Source organism: Urocitellus parryii, chromosome 3, assembly GCF_045843805.1.
Source record: "Urocitellus parryii isolate mUroPar1 chromosome 3, mUroPar1.hap1, whole genome shotgun sequence".
NCBI lineage: Eukaryota > Metazoa > Chordata > Mammalia > Rodentia > Sciuridae > Urocitellus > Urocitellus parryii.
The window spans coordinates 134,588,573-134,602,916 of record NC_135533.1 but is presented as its reverse complement, the minus strand read 5'-3'; the positions used below and the strand labels follow the sequence as shown (position 1 = coordinate 134,602,916).

The following is a 14,344-nucleotide window of genomic DNA, read 5'->3' as shown; positions in this document are numbered from 1 at the left end:
GCCGGTGACTTTTCAGATCTCTGCTTAGCACTTCTTGCTGGGCTCTGGACCCAGCCGGCATGTCACACGGCGATCAGCTCTCTTGTCTCTGGCACCTTTAGAGTTCCTCTCAGGATCTCAATGTTCTGGAAGGTTCTGGGACAGCTCTTCCATAGCAGAGTCTCAGTTTGGGGTCGTCAGGTCGGGTGCCTTCCATGCCGCGGGAGCCGTGCTTCTGCTGCTCCGTGATCCCTCAGGCATGGTGGGTCCTGGGTTGCCGCAGGTATATCTTGTTCGATGGAGACGTGGACGCTCTGTGGGTGGAGAACATGAACTCCGTGATGGACGACAACAAGCTGCTGACGCTGGCCAACGGCGAGCGCATCCGGCTCCAGGCACACTGCGCCCTGCTGTTTGAGGCAAGTGAAGGTGGGACGTCACCGTGATGGCCGGCCTTTCCTTCAATCAGAATTCATATGTGTGATAAAGTGTTGATGCATGTGGATGATTATTTAAAATATGCAGAATTTGTGACTCGTACTGCTCTGTCCCTGTCTGCTCCCTGCGCCCCCTCTTCGTTCCTGGGGTGATGGCTTTTACTTGTTTTTCCTGAGTGTCAATAAGCAACAGGGTCAGCGTGCTGTTTCTTTTACACATTAGCTATTGGTTGAGCACCCTCACAGTCAGGGTTTACCTCATACCACTAGCCAAACTTCTCTCCTCGGAACAGTATATTGCTTGATTGATAGCAAACAGTATTTAAATTATTGGGAATATGGAAATATTTACTATAGAGTCAACTAGTATACTGTAGTTACATTTACTGTATTTTTGTTGTTGTTGTTGGTTTGGAAACTATTGAGGATTGAACCCAGGGATACTTTATCCCCAGCCCATTTTCTTGTATATTTTATTTTGAGACAGGGTTTCACTGAGTGGTCCAGGCTGGCCTCGAACTTGTGATTCCCCCTGCCTCCAGCTTCCTGAGTGTGCCACCATGCCTGCCTGGCCATTTATTTACCCTTCCTTCCTTCCTTCCTTCCTTCCTTCCTTCCTTCCTTCCTTCCTCCCTCCCTCCCTCCCTCCCTTCCCTCCTTTCCTCCTCCTCCTCTTCCTTCTTCTTCTTTTGGTCTTTTTTTTTTTTTTTTCTGTGCTGGGGATTGAACCCAGGAACTTGTACCTGCTAGGCAAGTGCTCTACCGCTGAGCTATATCCACAGCCCCATTTACTATTTTTAGAGCCATTTGTGTTGTGTGGTGTTTGTAATTGCCTTCCTTTTTCTCTCATGTCATCTGTCTCTATCTTATCCTTGGTTTTTTTTTTTTTTTTTTTTTACTTTCTCTCATTTCAAGTATTCTGTTGAGCTCCCTTTTCCCCTGGAGGATACCTTCCAAGGCCCTCCATTTCTTTTTTTTTTTTTTTTAAGTATTTGACTTTTTTTTTAAGAGAGAGAGAGAGAGAGAGAGAGAGAGAGAGAGAGAGAATTTTTTTAATATTTCTTTTTTAGTTTTCGGTGGACACAACATCTTTATTTATATGTGGTGCTGAGGATCGAACCCAGGCCGCACGCATGCCAGACGAGCTAGCCACATCCCCAGCCCGGCCCTCCATTTCTTGCTTAAAGTACAAGCAGTTTTTCAGTTGTGGCCCTGGGATTTGCTTTCATTCATCTTGGCCTTTGAAACTTGACAATGCATTAGTATTTATGGGTATCAGCATCTAATTGGCTGATCCAGCTATTTTTTTAATAGAGACAAGTTTAGCTGAGCATAGTGGTGCATGCCTGCAATCCCAGCAGTTTAGGAAGCTGAGGCAGGAAAATTGCAAGTTCAAGGCCAGCCTCAGCAATTTAGTGAGGCCCTAGGCAATTTATTTTCTTCTTTATAATTTCCTATCAGAACTCTACTAAAACTCTATCTAAAAAGGTGTTACATCAGAGATGTATAACCTCATCAGAAACTTAGGTATTCAATTAAAACCCTAAGGAAAGCTGTATTAATTTGGGTATGAGGTGGGTTTTATCCTCAAGATACAGAGAGAGAGGGCAGGGGGGAGAAGAGAGATTTTTTAAATTGCCAGTTTAGCTATATCTCAACAATGGTTAAAAAAAAATTAAAAAGAAAACACTTCAAAACAGTATTAATTTCTAGGTGGTGGGATTGGGATAACTTATTTTCTTCTTTATAATTTTCTATCAGAACTCTATTGCATATTTATTTTTATATTATTTTATAGTAAGGGAAAACTTAAAAAGGTGTTACATCAGAGATGTATAACCTCATCAGAAACCTAAGTATTCAATTAAAACCCTCAGGAAAGCTGTATTAATTTGGGTGTGGTGTGGATTTTATAGAGTTGTAAAAACTTTGCACAAAAAAACACCCTTAAACATCTATCCAAGCTTGGTGTGGACACATGCCTGTAATCCCAGCTGGCTTGGGAGGCTGAGGAAGGAGGATCATGAGTTCAAAGCCAGCCTCAGCAATTTGGTGAGGCCCTAGGCAACTTAGCGAGACCCTGTCTCTAAATAAAATACAAAAAAGGGCTGGGGATGTGGCTTAGTGGTCAAGTGCCCCTGAGTTCAATCCCCAATACCAAGAAAACCCCCAAACCTACATGCACTTGTTTCTAGTATAGACATGGGTGATTTTCTCTCCCTCCAGGTTGGAGATTTACAGTACGCCTCCCCTGCAACTGTGTCTCGATGTGGAATGGTGTATGTAGATCCTAAAAACTTGAAATACCAACCATACTGGAAAAAGTGGGTTCATCAAATACAAAATAAGGTGAAATTATTTCTGAAATAAACTTATAGTTATCAGTATTGGTGGCCAGCCGTAGTTGAAGGCCTGGTCCTTGACCTGCTTGTGTCCTTGAGCACAAATCAGATGAAGACACGGTGACACACTCATTCGACTTCATGTAGTTCAAGGGGTTGAAAAGCATTTCTTACAGAGGGGTAGATAATAAATGTTCTAGGCTTTGGGGACTGCACTTGTTCTTTTGTACCTACTCAGTTCTGTCTTGTGGCACAGATACAGCCAGACACAGTGCGTATGGGAAAGGACACGGCTGTGGACACTGAGAGGTTCATTTACAGAAACAGGGGCCAGGCCAGATTGGGTTTATGGGCTCTTTGGCAGACATGCCCAGTTCCTGAGGGACGGGAGCTCCCTGATTCTGTGCTTCTGCTCAGTGGGAGGCGTGAGGGACCTGCTTGTCATGTAATTGGGATCTGAAGGTTCCAGTGGACCTCAAGCCATGTGACGTGTCCTATGGCTGCTCAGAAGGTGTTTTGTCTAAACCGTGGGCTTCACTGATGGACATAGGGAAGGATGTGACCATCATGTACAGGGTGTGGCTTGACCACGCCCAGGACACCTGGACCATGGTCTCAAGTGGAAACAGGTGGCCTGGGTGGGTCTCTAGAAGGGCTGTTAGGACATGATTCCCGAGAGAAGGGAAGACCAGGGAACCATTTGAGGGACTGTCATCTGGGATGGAGTTCCTGAGGATCCACTCAGTCCCTATGGCCACCAGTGCTGGGTAGAGACAGTGTCTCTGCTCCTTTCTACTCCTTGCTGGATGCCTGGTCAGGCCGCTGGAAGTCTGAGAGGCAGGCCCCTTTCCTGTCGAATGGGAACTTGTGTCTCTGTCACTCCCAGGGGCGGAGTGGCCCCTGTGGCAGCCAAAGGAAGTGGAAGGGCAATGTAAAGGACGTTCTGCCCACAGCGCAGGCTCTGCTGCCAGGGCTTCGTCCCCTGTGGCCTCACCCTTCATTAGCTGTGCTGCTCCGTCTTCAGACAGGAAGACTTTCTGTGAACATCCACTTAAATAAGTGAAGGTTTGCAAATGTTTTGGAATTCTGCTCCTTCACAGGAGGAGCAAAAATACCTGGATAGTCTCTTTGAGAAATATGTGCCCTACCTCATGGACGTGATCGTGGAGGGTATAGTGGACGGAAGACAAGGGGAGAAGCTGAAGACCATAGTGCCCCAGACGGACCTAAACATGGTAGGATCCGTACCTGCTGCCAGCAGAGGCTTCCCATAGGACAGACCCCAGTGGACTTCTAAGGGGGACAGAGAAGCCAGCGGGGTCAACCCTAACATGTCAGTGGGGGTCCTTTTGTTTGGGTGACCCTGAGCATGCCACGACAGTGGGCTCCATCTGTCTGGACCAACATGGTGGGTCATATGTTCCCATTGCTCTGGGATCTGGAAATCCCAAGATTTAGGACTGAAGTGACTCTGTGGGGGTAGGATGTATGGGCTGAACCAGGTGTTTTCCACGAGCCAGGTGACCCAGTTAGCCAAGATGTTGGACGCCTTACTGGAGGGAGAAATCGAGGACCCCGACCTGTTGGAGTGCTTCTTCTTGGAGGCCCTGTACTTCTCCCTGGGTGCCTCCCTGCTCGAGGATGGAAGGATTAAATTTGATGAAAGCGTCAAACGCATTGCTTCTTTGCCCACTGCTGACACAGAGGAGGTTTGGGCCAAACCTGGGGAACTGCCAGGTGGGAACCGAGCGCTACTGCTCACCCTCTCCGAGTGCTTCAAGTTGGGCTTTCAGACACCGTGAGCTCGTTCCCTGTGTTCCCGCCTGGGCGGGTTTTCTGGTGCCATGGTCAGAGCACTGGTGGTGCCCTCAGGAGGAGGTCAGGTGCACTGGCTGCTGTCCCTGCGAGTGCCCTTTCTTGAGGAGTCTCAACTCTTCTCCCTGGAGCTATGGCACGTGCCCCTTGGCTCTGGCTGGGTGCTCTAACTCCCCGTGTTCCACGTGACTTTGCTCCTCTTTTCCTTTGGGCCCCTCATCTGTCTGAAGCACCATGACTTAACTAATCTGGTGCTGCTGACATTTGCATGGTAGGCCGTCACCTGTGGGTTTTGCAGGGTACTCATGGGAAATCACGGTGTATTAAGGGTTTCAGTTTTTTCACCAAGAACACGCACCCTCCAGGATGTACAAAAGGTTGAATTGGCAGGGCCCATGGGGAAGGGGTCTGTGAGGGGACTACTTTTTGAGGTGGGCTTGGATAGCACCCCTGTGAATGACCATCATGGTGAAGAATGGTGTGGAGAGGGAGATGATGGTGACAGCTGGGGCTGGGACTCCCAGGCTACCTGCGGCACCTGGTGCTTCTCCTGTCCCTTCCCTGCACCATCTTGATCAGATGCCTTCATGGGCAGCCGTCCTCCCCTTTTGCAGAAATTAGTATGTCTGCAGTGAAAGTGTTTTTTCTTATCTCTCTCTACACCTGCCTGACACGCCACCACCGGAGGGGTGGGGACCAGGGTTCTGTGCCCCACTATGTGTTCCCCTGGAAAGGACTTGGAAGGTTTCTGTCCAGTGAACAGGTAGCCTTAGGTCAAAGCACTCAGCATCTGACTGGTGAGCGAGTCGCTCTAATTCAAAGCACTTGCTAAGTGTCTGTCTGGGGAAGAAGTGGCACGTAGGTGATACTGTGGTAGCCATCCAGGGAACCAGCAGGATTAGCTCATTTGAGGCACCTACCAGAACTGATTCCTATGTTCCCACATCCACGATCACAGTGACATGGGCTTTGATTGTCCACCGCAGGCCAGCTTCCAACTTTGTACGAGTTTCATTTTGATTCGAAACGGAACCATTGGATCCCCTGGAGTAAGCTGGTTCCAGAGTATGTGCATGACCATCAGAGGAAGTTCATCGACATCCTGGGTAAGTGAGAGGCAAGCCTCTGTCCCTGGTGTGAGGGTGTGTGACCCTGGTCCTGGGAGGAAATGAGAAGCATCCTGTGGCCTGGCTGGCCACCTGAGTCCCACCCAGGGAGCTGAGAAGAGTGGGGAGGCAGGGGCCCTCCTGAGAGGCCCTTAGATGCTGGCTCTGTGCATCCTCAGTGCCCACGGAGAGGGTTCGGGCTTCCCCTGGCATTTCCTCTGCTCTCTCCAGCCCATGGAGCTGGCTGGGCATGGGTAGTGACCGGTACATTCCCGTGAACAGTGCTTCCTGGAGAAGGCGTGTGCCCCTGGTGTGTATTTTAAGTCTACTCCTCTGTGCCCTGAGACTGTATTTTAAGTCTACTCCTCTGGCTGGTTAGACACAATGTGGGCTGGATAGCTCCACAACATGTGCACCTGGCTTTGGTCCATTGTACCTGTAGAGCGAGGCACCCCGGTCCTCCAGAACCCATGGGGATTAAAATCTGCCCACATGGGAGGGGGCAGGCTGGACCTGACTTGGTGGCTGAAGTCTCTGCAGAGGGAGCTGTGGGTCAGGAGACCAGATCCTGCAGGCATGTGGGTGACTCAGCAGCAGGGAGATCGTTTTTTTAGCACCCGAGCATAAATCTCACTTGGATGCTGGGGCAGTTTGGGTGCTGTCATCCTGGACAGCGTCGTGCTCGCACAACGTATGTAGAAACGTGTTGGACTCATCGAATTCTACACCTACATTGGGTGATGCCTTTGTAAGTTGTGCCTCAGTAAAGCCAAGGAGAATAATGGCTGGGGTGACTAGGTTCTCCTGCAGAGCAGCTCTACCTGCCACGCATGTTCCTGAGGACACGGCTTGGCTTCTGCTGATGCTTTTTATGGGATTTACGGGATTCTGTGACAGTTCTGTGTTGTCACCCACCACCCACCCCCATGTGGAGCTCTTCTGATGTTTCTTCCATTCTTTTTGTAGTTCACACGGTGGATACAACCCGCACCACCTGGATATTGGAACAAATGGTCAAAATTAAGCAGCCTGTTATTTTTGTTGGTGAATCTGGCACTTCTAAGACAGCCACTACCCAGAACTTCCTAAGACACCTCAGTGAAGACACTAATGTAAGCCGTGGTTGATATCAGTTACCCATTGCCGTGTAACAAACTGCCCAGCACAGAGTCACTTAAGACAACAAGCACCACCTCCTGGTGTCTGTGGGTGGAGGGGCTGGCAGTGGCTCAGCTGGGTGGCCCTAGTTCAGGTCCTCTCATGAGGTTGCAGTCAGGCTATTGGCTGGACAGGGGCTGGATTATCCTCTTTCAGATGGCATTTCATATGGATAGAGACTGGAGGCCTTAGTTCCCTCCCAGGGCTGCTTTGAGTGCGCTTTTTGTAAACTGTTGCTTTATCAAAGTACCCAAGACCAGGTAATTTATAAAGAAGAGAAGTTTATTTGACTAATAGTTCTGGATGGTGGGAAATCCAGGAGCCTGGGCCAGCATGATGAGGACCTTCTACCTACCTGATAGTGTGGCAGAGGGTGTCACATGGTGAGACAGAGTAGGTTTGCCAGAGAAAGTCACTTAGATTTAAAAAAAAAAAAAAAAAAAGGTGCTTCCTTAATAGTGGATGAATCCATTAATCCCCAAGGGTTTTGCCTTTGGGATCCCTGCACCTTCCAAGGACCCACCCTGAAGTCTCATTGACATATGAATTTGGGGATTGAAACCTGGGGCACATTGAAACCTGAGCAGTGCTGTGACTGCAGCTAGGGCTCCAGTGAAAGCCCAGGACGGGCAGCAAAGGGAGGCTGCGCCTTCTTGGGGGTTACAGACCTCGCCTCTGCCCTATTGTGTGCGTCAGACTGAGCACCCTCCAGGGGTGGACACCTGGAGACAGCGCTGGGCTCCATGGTGGAGACTGGCTGTCATGTCTTCCCATCATCCCTCTGTGGTATCCCTCGACACTGGTCAGATGCATGAGGGTCTGCTATGCACGGGGCCCGTGCCAGCTGGCACCACAGGACAAGCCCAGTGGAACAGGCCACTCGGATCACTTTGGAGCAGAAGGGTGCTGTGCCCCAGGCACACTGAGACAGCCAGAGGAAGGTGCTGGCCCCTGTCCACACAGACCTGCTCCCTGGGCTGGCTGCTGCTCACCGTCCATTCCCCAAGCTGCAAGCCATTTTTCTAGCTATTGGATCACTGAGTGAAGACTCTCTTGCCCCCAAGGAACCTCCTGTGGTTTTCAGGCGGTCCAGGTGCTGACTCAGTTCTGTTTTCGTTACTGCCTGGTCACGTCACCATTTAAGTCTAGTTCCTGTCTTGGCCTTCTGGAACCTCGGAGGGGAGAGGAGCTCCCCCCACTCACTTTTCCACGTCTCTTAGTTTGTGTCTTTTCTGTTTCCAGCAGCTCTGGCATCAAGGGCTCCTGCAAGCCTCACCGGCCTCTGGGCAGGGGGGACCTTTGTGTTGGACATCGTAAGAGGCGTGGGCAGAATGGGGCTGATCTGTCTGAGTAGCCAAGCTCACCTAGACTGACACTGACAACATGGCCTAGTTGGCTTTAGGGATGTCCCTGTGGAGGGCACAGAGCGGGGGAGCTGCAGATTTACAGAGTGGGGCAAAGGGAAGCCACGTTCAGAAGCCACGTCACGTTCAGATACCCCTCCCCGAGGACTCCGCAGCTGGAGCATAACAGCCCAGCCTGGCTGCCAGCACAGTCTGCTTCTGTGCACCTGTGCTCACAGGCACTCTAGGTGGAGGGCCTTTAAAAGGCCACAGTTCCCAATGTGTGGTCCCAGGCCAACAGAGCTAGCTTTACCTGAAAGCTTGTTCAAGACACCCATGAACTACAGAACCGGAAGCTCTGGGTACAGAGCAGCCGGCTACATGGCACAGCCCTCTGGGTATGGCTGGCACATCAAGGAGTGTGAACATCCCGGTGAGGGGCTCCCCAGCACCTCTGAGCACAGGGAGAGGCCCGAGCACACAGGCATGAGGGTACAGCAGGTAGACCTTCTTTCCCAGCAACTCATTCCAAAGACCAAACCCAAGATTGTGCTGATTTATTAAGATACAGCTGCCATCATAAGCAGTTTATATTTTAATGTTGCCTCATTGAAAATGCCTTCTAGGAACCACTCTAGGAAGTAAGTGGTTCCAGAAGGTGGTATTCAGATCACCTTTCAGGCGAGAAGGAAAGAGGGTCTGAAAGGGTTAAGTGACTTTGGGGTCCTCTAACAGCTCCCAGTCCCCTTCTGCTGCGCCACCGCCACCGTGTGCTGAGGCCTACGTGTGGCAGCTCGTTATCAGCTCATGCAACCTGCCAGGAGGAAGAGGAATTCTTACTTTGGCACTTAAAAATAACAAAGCACAGACCCACATTGGGTGACAATAGCATTAGCTCAGAGGCAGTGGGTCTTCAGCATAGAGGAGCTTGCGGTCAGACGTTTGCTGCGGGTGCCACGCAGAGGAGGCCAATGCATCCTGCCTTCTCCCTGTTTCAGATTGTGCTCATGGTCAGTTTCTCGTCCCGCACCACATCCATGGATATCCAGAGAAACTTGGAAGCCAACGTGGAAAAGCGGACCAGAGACACCTATGGCCCCCCCATGGGCAAATGCCTCCTGGTGTTCATGGATGACATGAATATGCCCAAGGTGAGGCAGGAGGGGGGCGGAGGGTGTCCGAGTGCAGTCCTGCTCAGTGTGTGTAGTGCAGGCCGTGGCGGGCAGCCAGGACGCAGCATCCCGCCGCTCCTCCCCACTCCCTCCTCCCAGCCTCAGCTCTGTCGGAGGAGGTGTTCCACAAGAGCTCTTAGGTGGCCCTCTGTGCTGGAGAAGCTGAAGGCAGGACCCCTGGGGATTAGCCGAGGAAGGGGAACTTCAGCTGCATCACGAGTGTGTTTCTGGGGACCGAGGCTGAGACATGCAAAGTTCTCTAGGCATACCGGAAGTTAAATTTGTATCATTTTACAGAACCATCTTTTCCTTGAAGAGTTGTCTCCCAGAAGGATGATGCAAAACTAGGATCCACTTACCTACCCGTAAATCTGATATTTCACCCACCCATCCACCCATGTATTCAGTTACTTAATCATCCATTACTCATTTCATCCATTTATCCGTCATCTGTTATCTTTATTATCTATTTATTCATCCATTTGTCTGTTCATCTATAACTTTATTCATCTACCCATCCATCATCTGTCCATCCATCCATCCTTCCATCCATCCATCTACCCCCATTCATCCTTCCATCTGTCCATCCATCCTTCCATACTTCCATTCATCCTCTCATCCTTCCCTCCATCCATCCATCCTTTATCCTTCCATCCTTCCATCCATCCATCCTTCCTACCATCTGTCCATCCATCCTTCCCTCCATCCATCCATCCTTTCATCCTTCCATCCTTCCATCCATCCATCCTTCCTACCATCTGTCCATCCATCCTTCCGTTCATCCATCCATCCATCCACCCACCCATCCACCCATTCTCCTCCCTTCCATCTATCCATCCCTCCATCTCATCATCCACCCATCCATCTTTCCATCCATCCTTCCATCCTTCCATGCATCCTTCCTACCATCTGTCCATCCATTCTTCCGTCCATCCATCCATTCTTCCGTCCATCCATCCATTTATCCCTCCATCCACCCATCCATCTTCCATCCTTCTTTCTGTCCATCCATCTGTTCTTCCATCCATTCATTCATCCATCCAGTGAGTGGGAGGATGAAGTGACATCTTTGATGGTCAGCGCTGTGCAGTGTGTGAGACCTATGGAGCTTACAGTCTAGTGAGAGAGAGAGACTTTAAAAATCACCAATGAGTATCTAATTGCAAACTTTGAGAAGCCAAACGAAATTAAGCCCAGGATGCTCTGGGATGAGAGGAGGGCCAAGCTTTGGTCCAGACACTCAGGCTTCTCAGAGCTCTACCTTGAAATACTGCTATTCTCTTTTTTCTCTTAAAAAAAAAAAAATCAAGGTGGATGAATATGGCACCCAGCAGCCAATTGCCCTGCTGAAGCTGCTGCTGGAAAAAGGCTACTTGTACGACCGCGGGAAGGAGCTGAACTGTAAGAACATCCGGGACCTCGGCTTCATCGCTGCCATGGGGAAAGCTGGAGGAGGCCGCAACGAGGTGGACCCCAGGTTCCTTTCACTGTTCAGCACCTTCAACGTGCCGTTCCCTTCAGAGGAGTCCTTGCACCTGATTTACTTCTCCATCCTGAAAGGCCACACTGCGGTAACTCTTTAAATCAGAAGTACAAATGGGGTACACAGTTGGGCAGAAATGTACGCAGACTGATTGACACATCAGACACACCAGGCCCAAGCCAAGGGCCTGCAGTGCATTCAGGGGACCAGGAAGATGTTTTACTGTGTTTCAAAATCAGAAGAAAAACATTCACCTTTATACCCATGCAGTCACAAAATGTGATTTTAATGTACAAGAAGGGGGGCCGCAGAGGCTGAAGTGCCTTGGACCCACCTGGAGTCCTGCCTACTGACTTTAGGCCTGTGCCCTGGGGCCAGGTGGGTAAGGTGAGGCTGTGCAGCAGCAGATATCATGGCCACCCTGAGTACCTGTCAAGTTCATACCTTTCCCAAAGGTGTGCCCCGCAGATAACTCCCAGGGTGGCTGGCATGGGTCTTTGGTTTCACAGTTCATAGACTTCCTGGTGGACATGGAAACCCAAGGCCATAAAAGCAGGTCAGATGATGAGCTTCTCTGGTCTGTTCACCTCTTCCCTCATTAAAAAATGTGACAAAATTCACATTATGTAAAATTCGTTGCCGTGGCTACTTTAAAGCACAGAATTCCGAGGTACTCTGTACACTCGTGTGTGGCACGTAGGAGTCCCCACCCCAGTGTCTGATTTCACAGCCTCTTCTCCCCCAGGGGAACCCTGATCTCACACTGCAGCAGCTGCCCACCCTTCCCCACCCGCCAACCCCTGGAAACCCACCGACCTCCCATCTCTGTGAGTTTGCCCGTCCTGGGGGTTTCACATGGATCGAGTCATCTGGCTTCTTGCACTTGGTTAGCTGTGTGTGTTCATGGCTCCCCGTGTGTTCAAGGCTCCCTTCCTTCTCATGGCTAAATATTCCCTCTGGGTGACGCTCTTTCCTTTGTCCACTCTCCCATTCATGGACACCCCGGGGTGGGGGCTTTTCCTGTCTCAGGACTTTCATGAGAGTATCGTGGCAGTGACTGGCCTGCTGACCTCCTGCACGCTGACGCTCTACAAGAACATCGTCCAGGACCTGCCGCCCACCCCTTCAAAGTTCCATTACATCTTCAACCTCCGTGATCTCTCCCGGGTGTTCAATGGCCTTGTGCTCACCAACCCCCAGCGGTTAGTTTGTTGGATCTTAACAAGATATATCCTGCCAATTTGATGGTTTCTTTTATTCTCTTAAGATGAGGGTGGGGGGGGGCTTGTCAGTGAACTCGAAGAACCAGTGTGTCAGTTAATTCCCAACGTCTTTGCTGAGTTAAGTGAAGAATAGAGACAAATGCTTGAGTCAAAGCTGGGCTCTTTGCAAACCCCTGGGCAGAAAACCAGTGGGACCAACAGCAGAGATTGGACAGGTGGACAAGTATCTCTGACCCCTTGTGTGGGATGGCTTTGCCACCCGCTTTCAGCTCTGAAGTTGGAATTCACCCGAATCCTTTTGCTCGTGTGACCAGTTGTTTCCAGTTGAGATACAGGAGCTGTCAGGGGCCGTTATGCTGATTCCAAATTCAGAGATTCCAGCAACAGGGTAGTGTTAGGAGTTTTCCACCACACATGCTGCGTAGAGAGAGGGCCCTTTCTTCCCTCAGAGAGGGCAAGTTATGGATGGTGACCTGGAATCTTTGCACTTCATCCGTTAGCTCCTGGTTAGACTTCACTAATGGGAGGCTAGAGAGGGCACTCCAGGGTGCAGCTCCAGAGCCGCCTCTCATGCATCCTTCTGGGAAGGGCAGCAGGTGGTCCACTCCTCTCCAGGGGCCCTCAAGGCTGACTTGCCCCTTCCGCCATGTTCCATAGGTTCCAGACGGTGGCCCAGATGGTGAGAGTCTGGAGGAATGAGTGTCTGAGGGTCTTCCATGACCGGCTGATCAACGAAACAGACAAGCAGCTGGTTAGTGCATGGGGATGTGCCAGCAGATGCAAAGGCCAGCCACAGAACTGCTCTCTGAGGAGGACCAAGCCCTTGTCTCACACACACACACACACACACACACACACACACACATGCAAACACACACACACACATGCAAACACACACACACGCACACACATGCCCACGTGCGCAAAGAGAAAACAATGCGTTTAAAAAATTTATAGAATGGCAAAAAGGCAGACACTAACAGTCAAAGCTAATGGGTGGGGGGATGGCTCATAAGTACTCTGTAGCTGTCGAGGGAGAAAATGGAAGGCAGGTCACTCAGATGGTGACAGCGTGGGAGCTTGTCCTGACATGAGTCAGTGCGGGACTGCTGTCCTTGAGTGTGGGTCCTTAACCTGCTTACGTTTTAAGGTGCAAGATCACATAGGAAACTTGGTTTTGGAGCACTTTGAGGAGGATGAGGAGGTAGTGATGAGGGATCCCATCCTGTTCGGGGACTTCCGAATGGCTCTGCATGAGGAGGAGACACGTATCTACGAGGACATCCAGGACTACGAGGCGGCCAAAGCGCTGTTCCAGGTGTGGTGGGCTCCTTCTCGCCCATGTCTGCTTCCTCCTGGAGCACTGGTGTGACAGTGGCTCCATCCCCAGGGGCCTGGTGCCTGACCCTGAGGCTCCCACACCTGTGGTCTGCCCTGGCTCACCGCTGGCTGACCAGCGCCGGTAAGGTGGAGTCTGGATTTGAGAGCTGGATCCAGTCCTGGGAGCCCAACTGATTCAATTAGTACAATGATTTTTCAGGAAAGAAAAAAATCTTTCCTCCGTCCTTAATCTGTCCTGTACAAAAGGAGAAAGTTCACCTCTTAAAAAACAGTGATCCTTAAAAAAATTTTTTTTTAATTCAGGAAATTCTTGAGGAGTACAATGAGATCAACACCAGGATGAACTTGGTGCTCTTCGATGACGCACTGGAGCACTTGACCCGCGTACACCGCATCATCCGCATGGACCGCGGCCACGCGCTGCTGGTGGGCGAAGGTGGCTCGGGGAAGCAGTCACTCGCAAGGCTGGCCGCCTTCACGGCTGGCTACGAGGTGAGGCCACCTCCCTTCCAGGAAGGCCGGTCCAGCCAGTCCCTGCAGCCGGGAGGGAGTTCCTGCAGATACTGGAACCATCTACAGCAGATCCTAAGTGATTTTTTGTTAGTCCTGGGGATTGAGTCTGGGGGTGCTTAATCTCTGAGCCCCAGCCCCAGCCCTTTTTATTTATTTGTTTATTTATTTGGAGATTGAGTCTTGTTATGTTGTCCAGGTTGGCCTGGAACTTGTGATCCTCCTGCCACAGCCTCTCGATTTGCTAGGGTTACAGGTCTGGGCCCTGCACCTGGTATAGCATAACGTTGTCACAGAGTAGGGAGTTGGGTTGGTTTGTTTTTGCTTGCTTGCCTGTTTTGGGCATATTTTAACGGAATATCCAAAGCGTCTAACTATTGTATTGTTCTTAGATTGGAGAAGATGTCGGGTCAAGGTTAAAAGCCAAACGCAGGC

The 14,344-nt window shown here is 50.5% G+C and overlaps 1 protein-coding gene across 1 annotated transcript in view; it reads left to right on the top strand.

Moving 5' to 3' along the window:
• The window catches only part of Dnah10 (dynein axonemal heavy chain 10), a 114,029-nt gene that overhangs the window by 67,068 nt on the left and 32,617 nt on the right, over positions 1-14,344 (top strand). The window contains exons 40-51 of the mRNA XM_077796086.1: positions 263-398; positions 2,643-2,765; positions 3,859-3,993; positions 4,279-4,495; positions 5,560-5,679; positions 6,646-6,791; positions 9,179-9,331; positions 10,663-10,923; positions 11,865-12,037; positions 12,716-12,809; positions 13,209-13,376; positions 13,703-13,891. Of these exons, the coding sequence (XP_077652212.1) occupies positions 263-398; positions 2,643-2,765; positions 3,859-3,993; positions 4,279-4,495; positions 5,560-5,679; positions 6,646-6,791; positions 9,179-9,331; positions 10,663-10,923; positions 11,865-12,037; positions 12,716-12,809; positions 13,209-13,376; positions 13,703-13,891 (1,915 nt within the window). The remainder of the gene's footprint in view (positions 1-262; positions 399-2,642; positions 2,766-3,858; positions 3,994-4,278; positions 4,496-5,559; positions 5,680-6,645; positions 6,792-9,178; positions 9,332-10,662; positions 10,924-11,864; positions 12,038-12,715; positions 12,810-13,208; positions 13,377-13,702; positions 13,892-14,344) is intronic.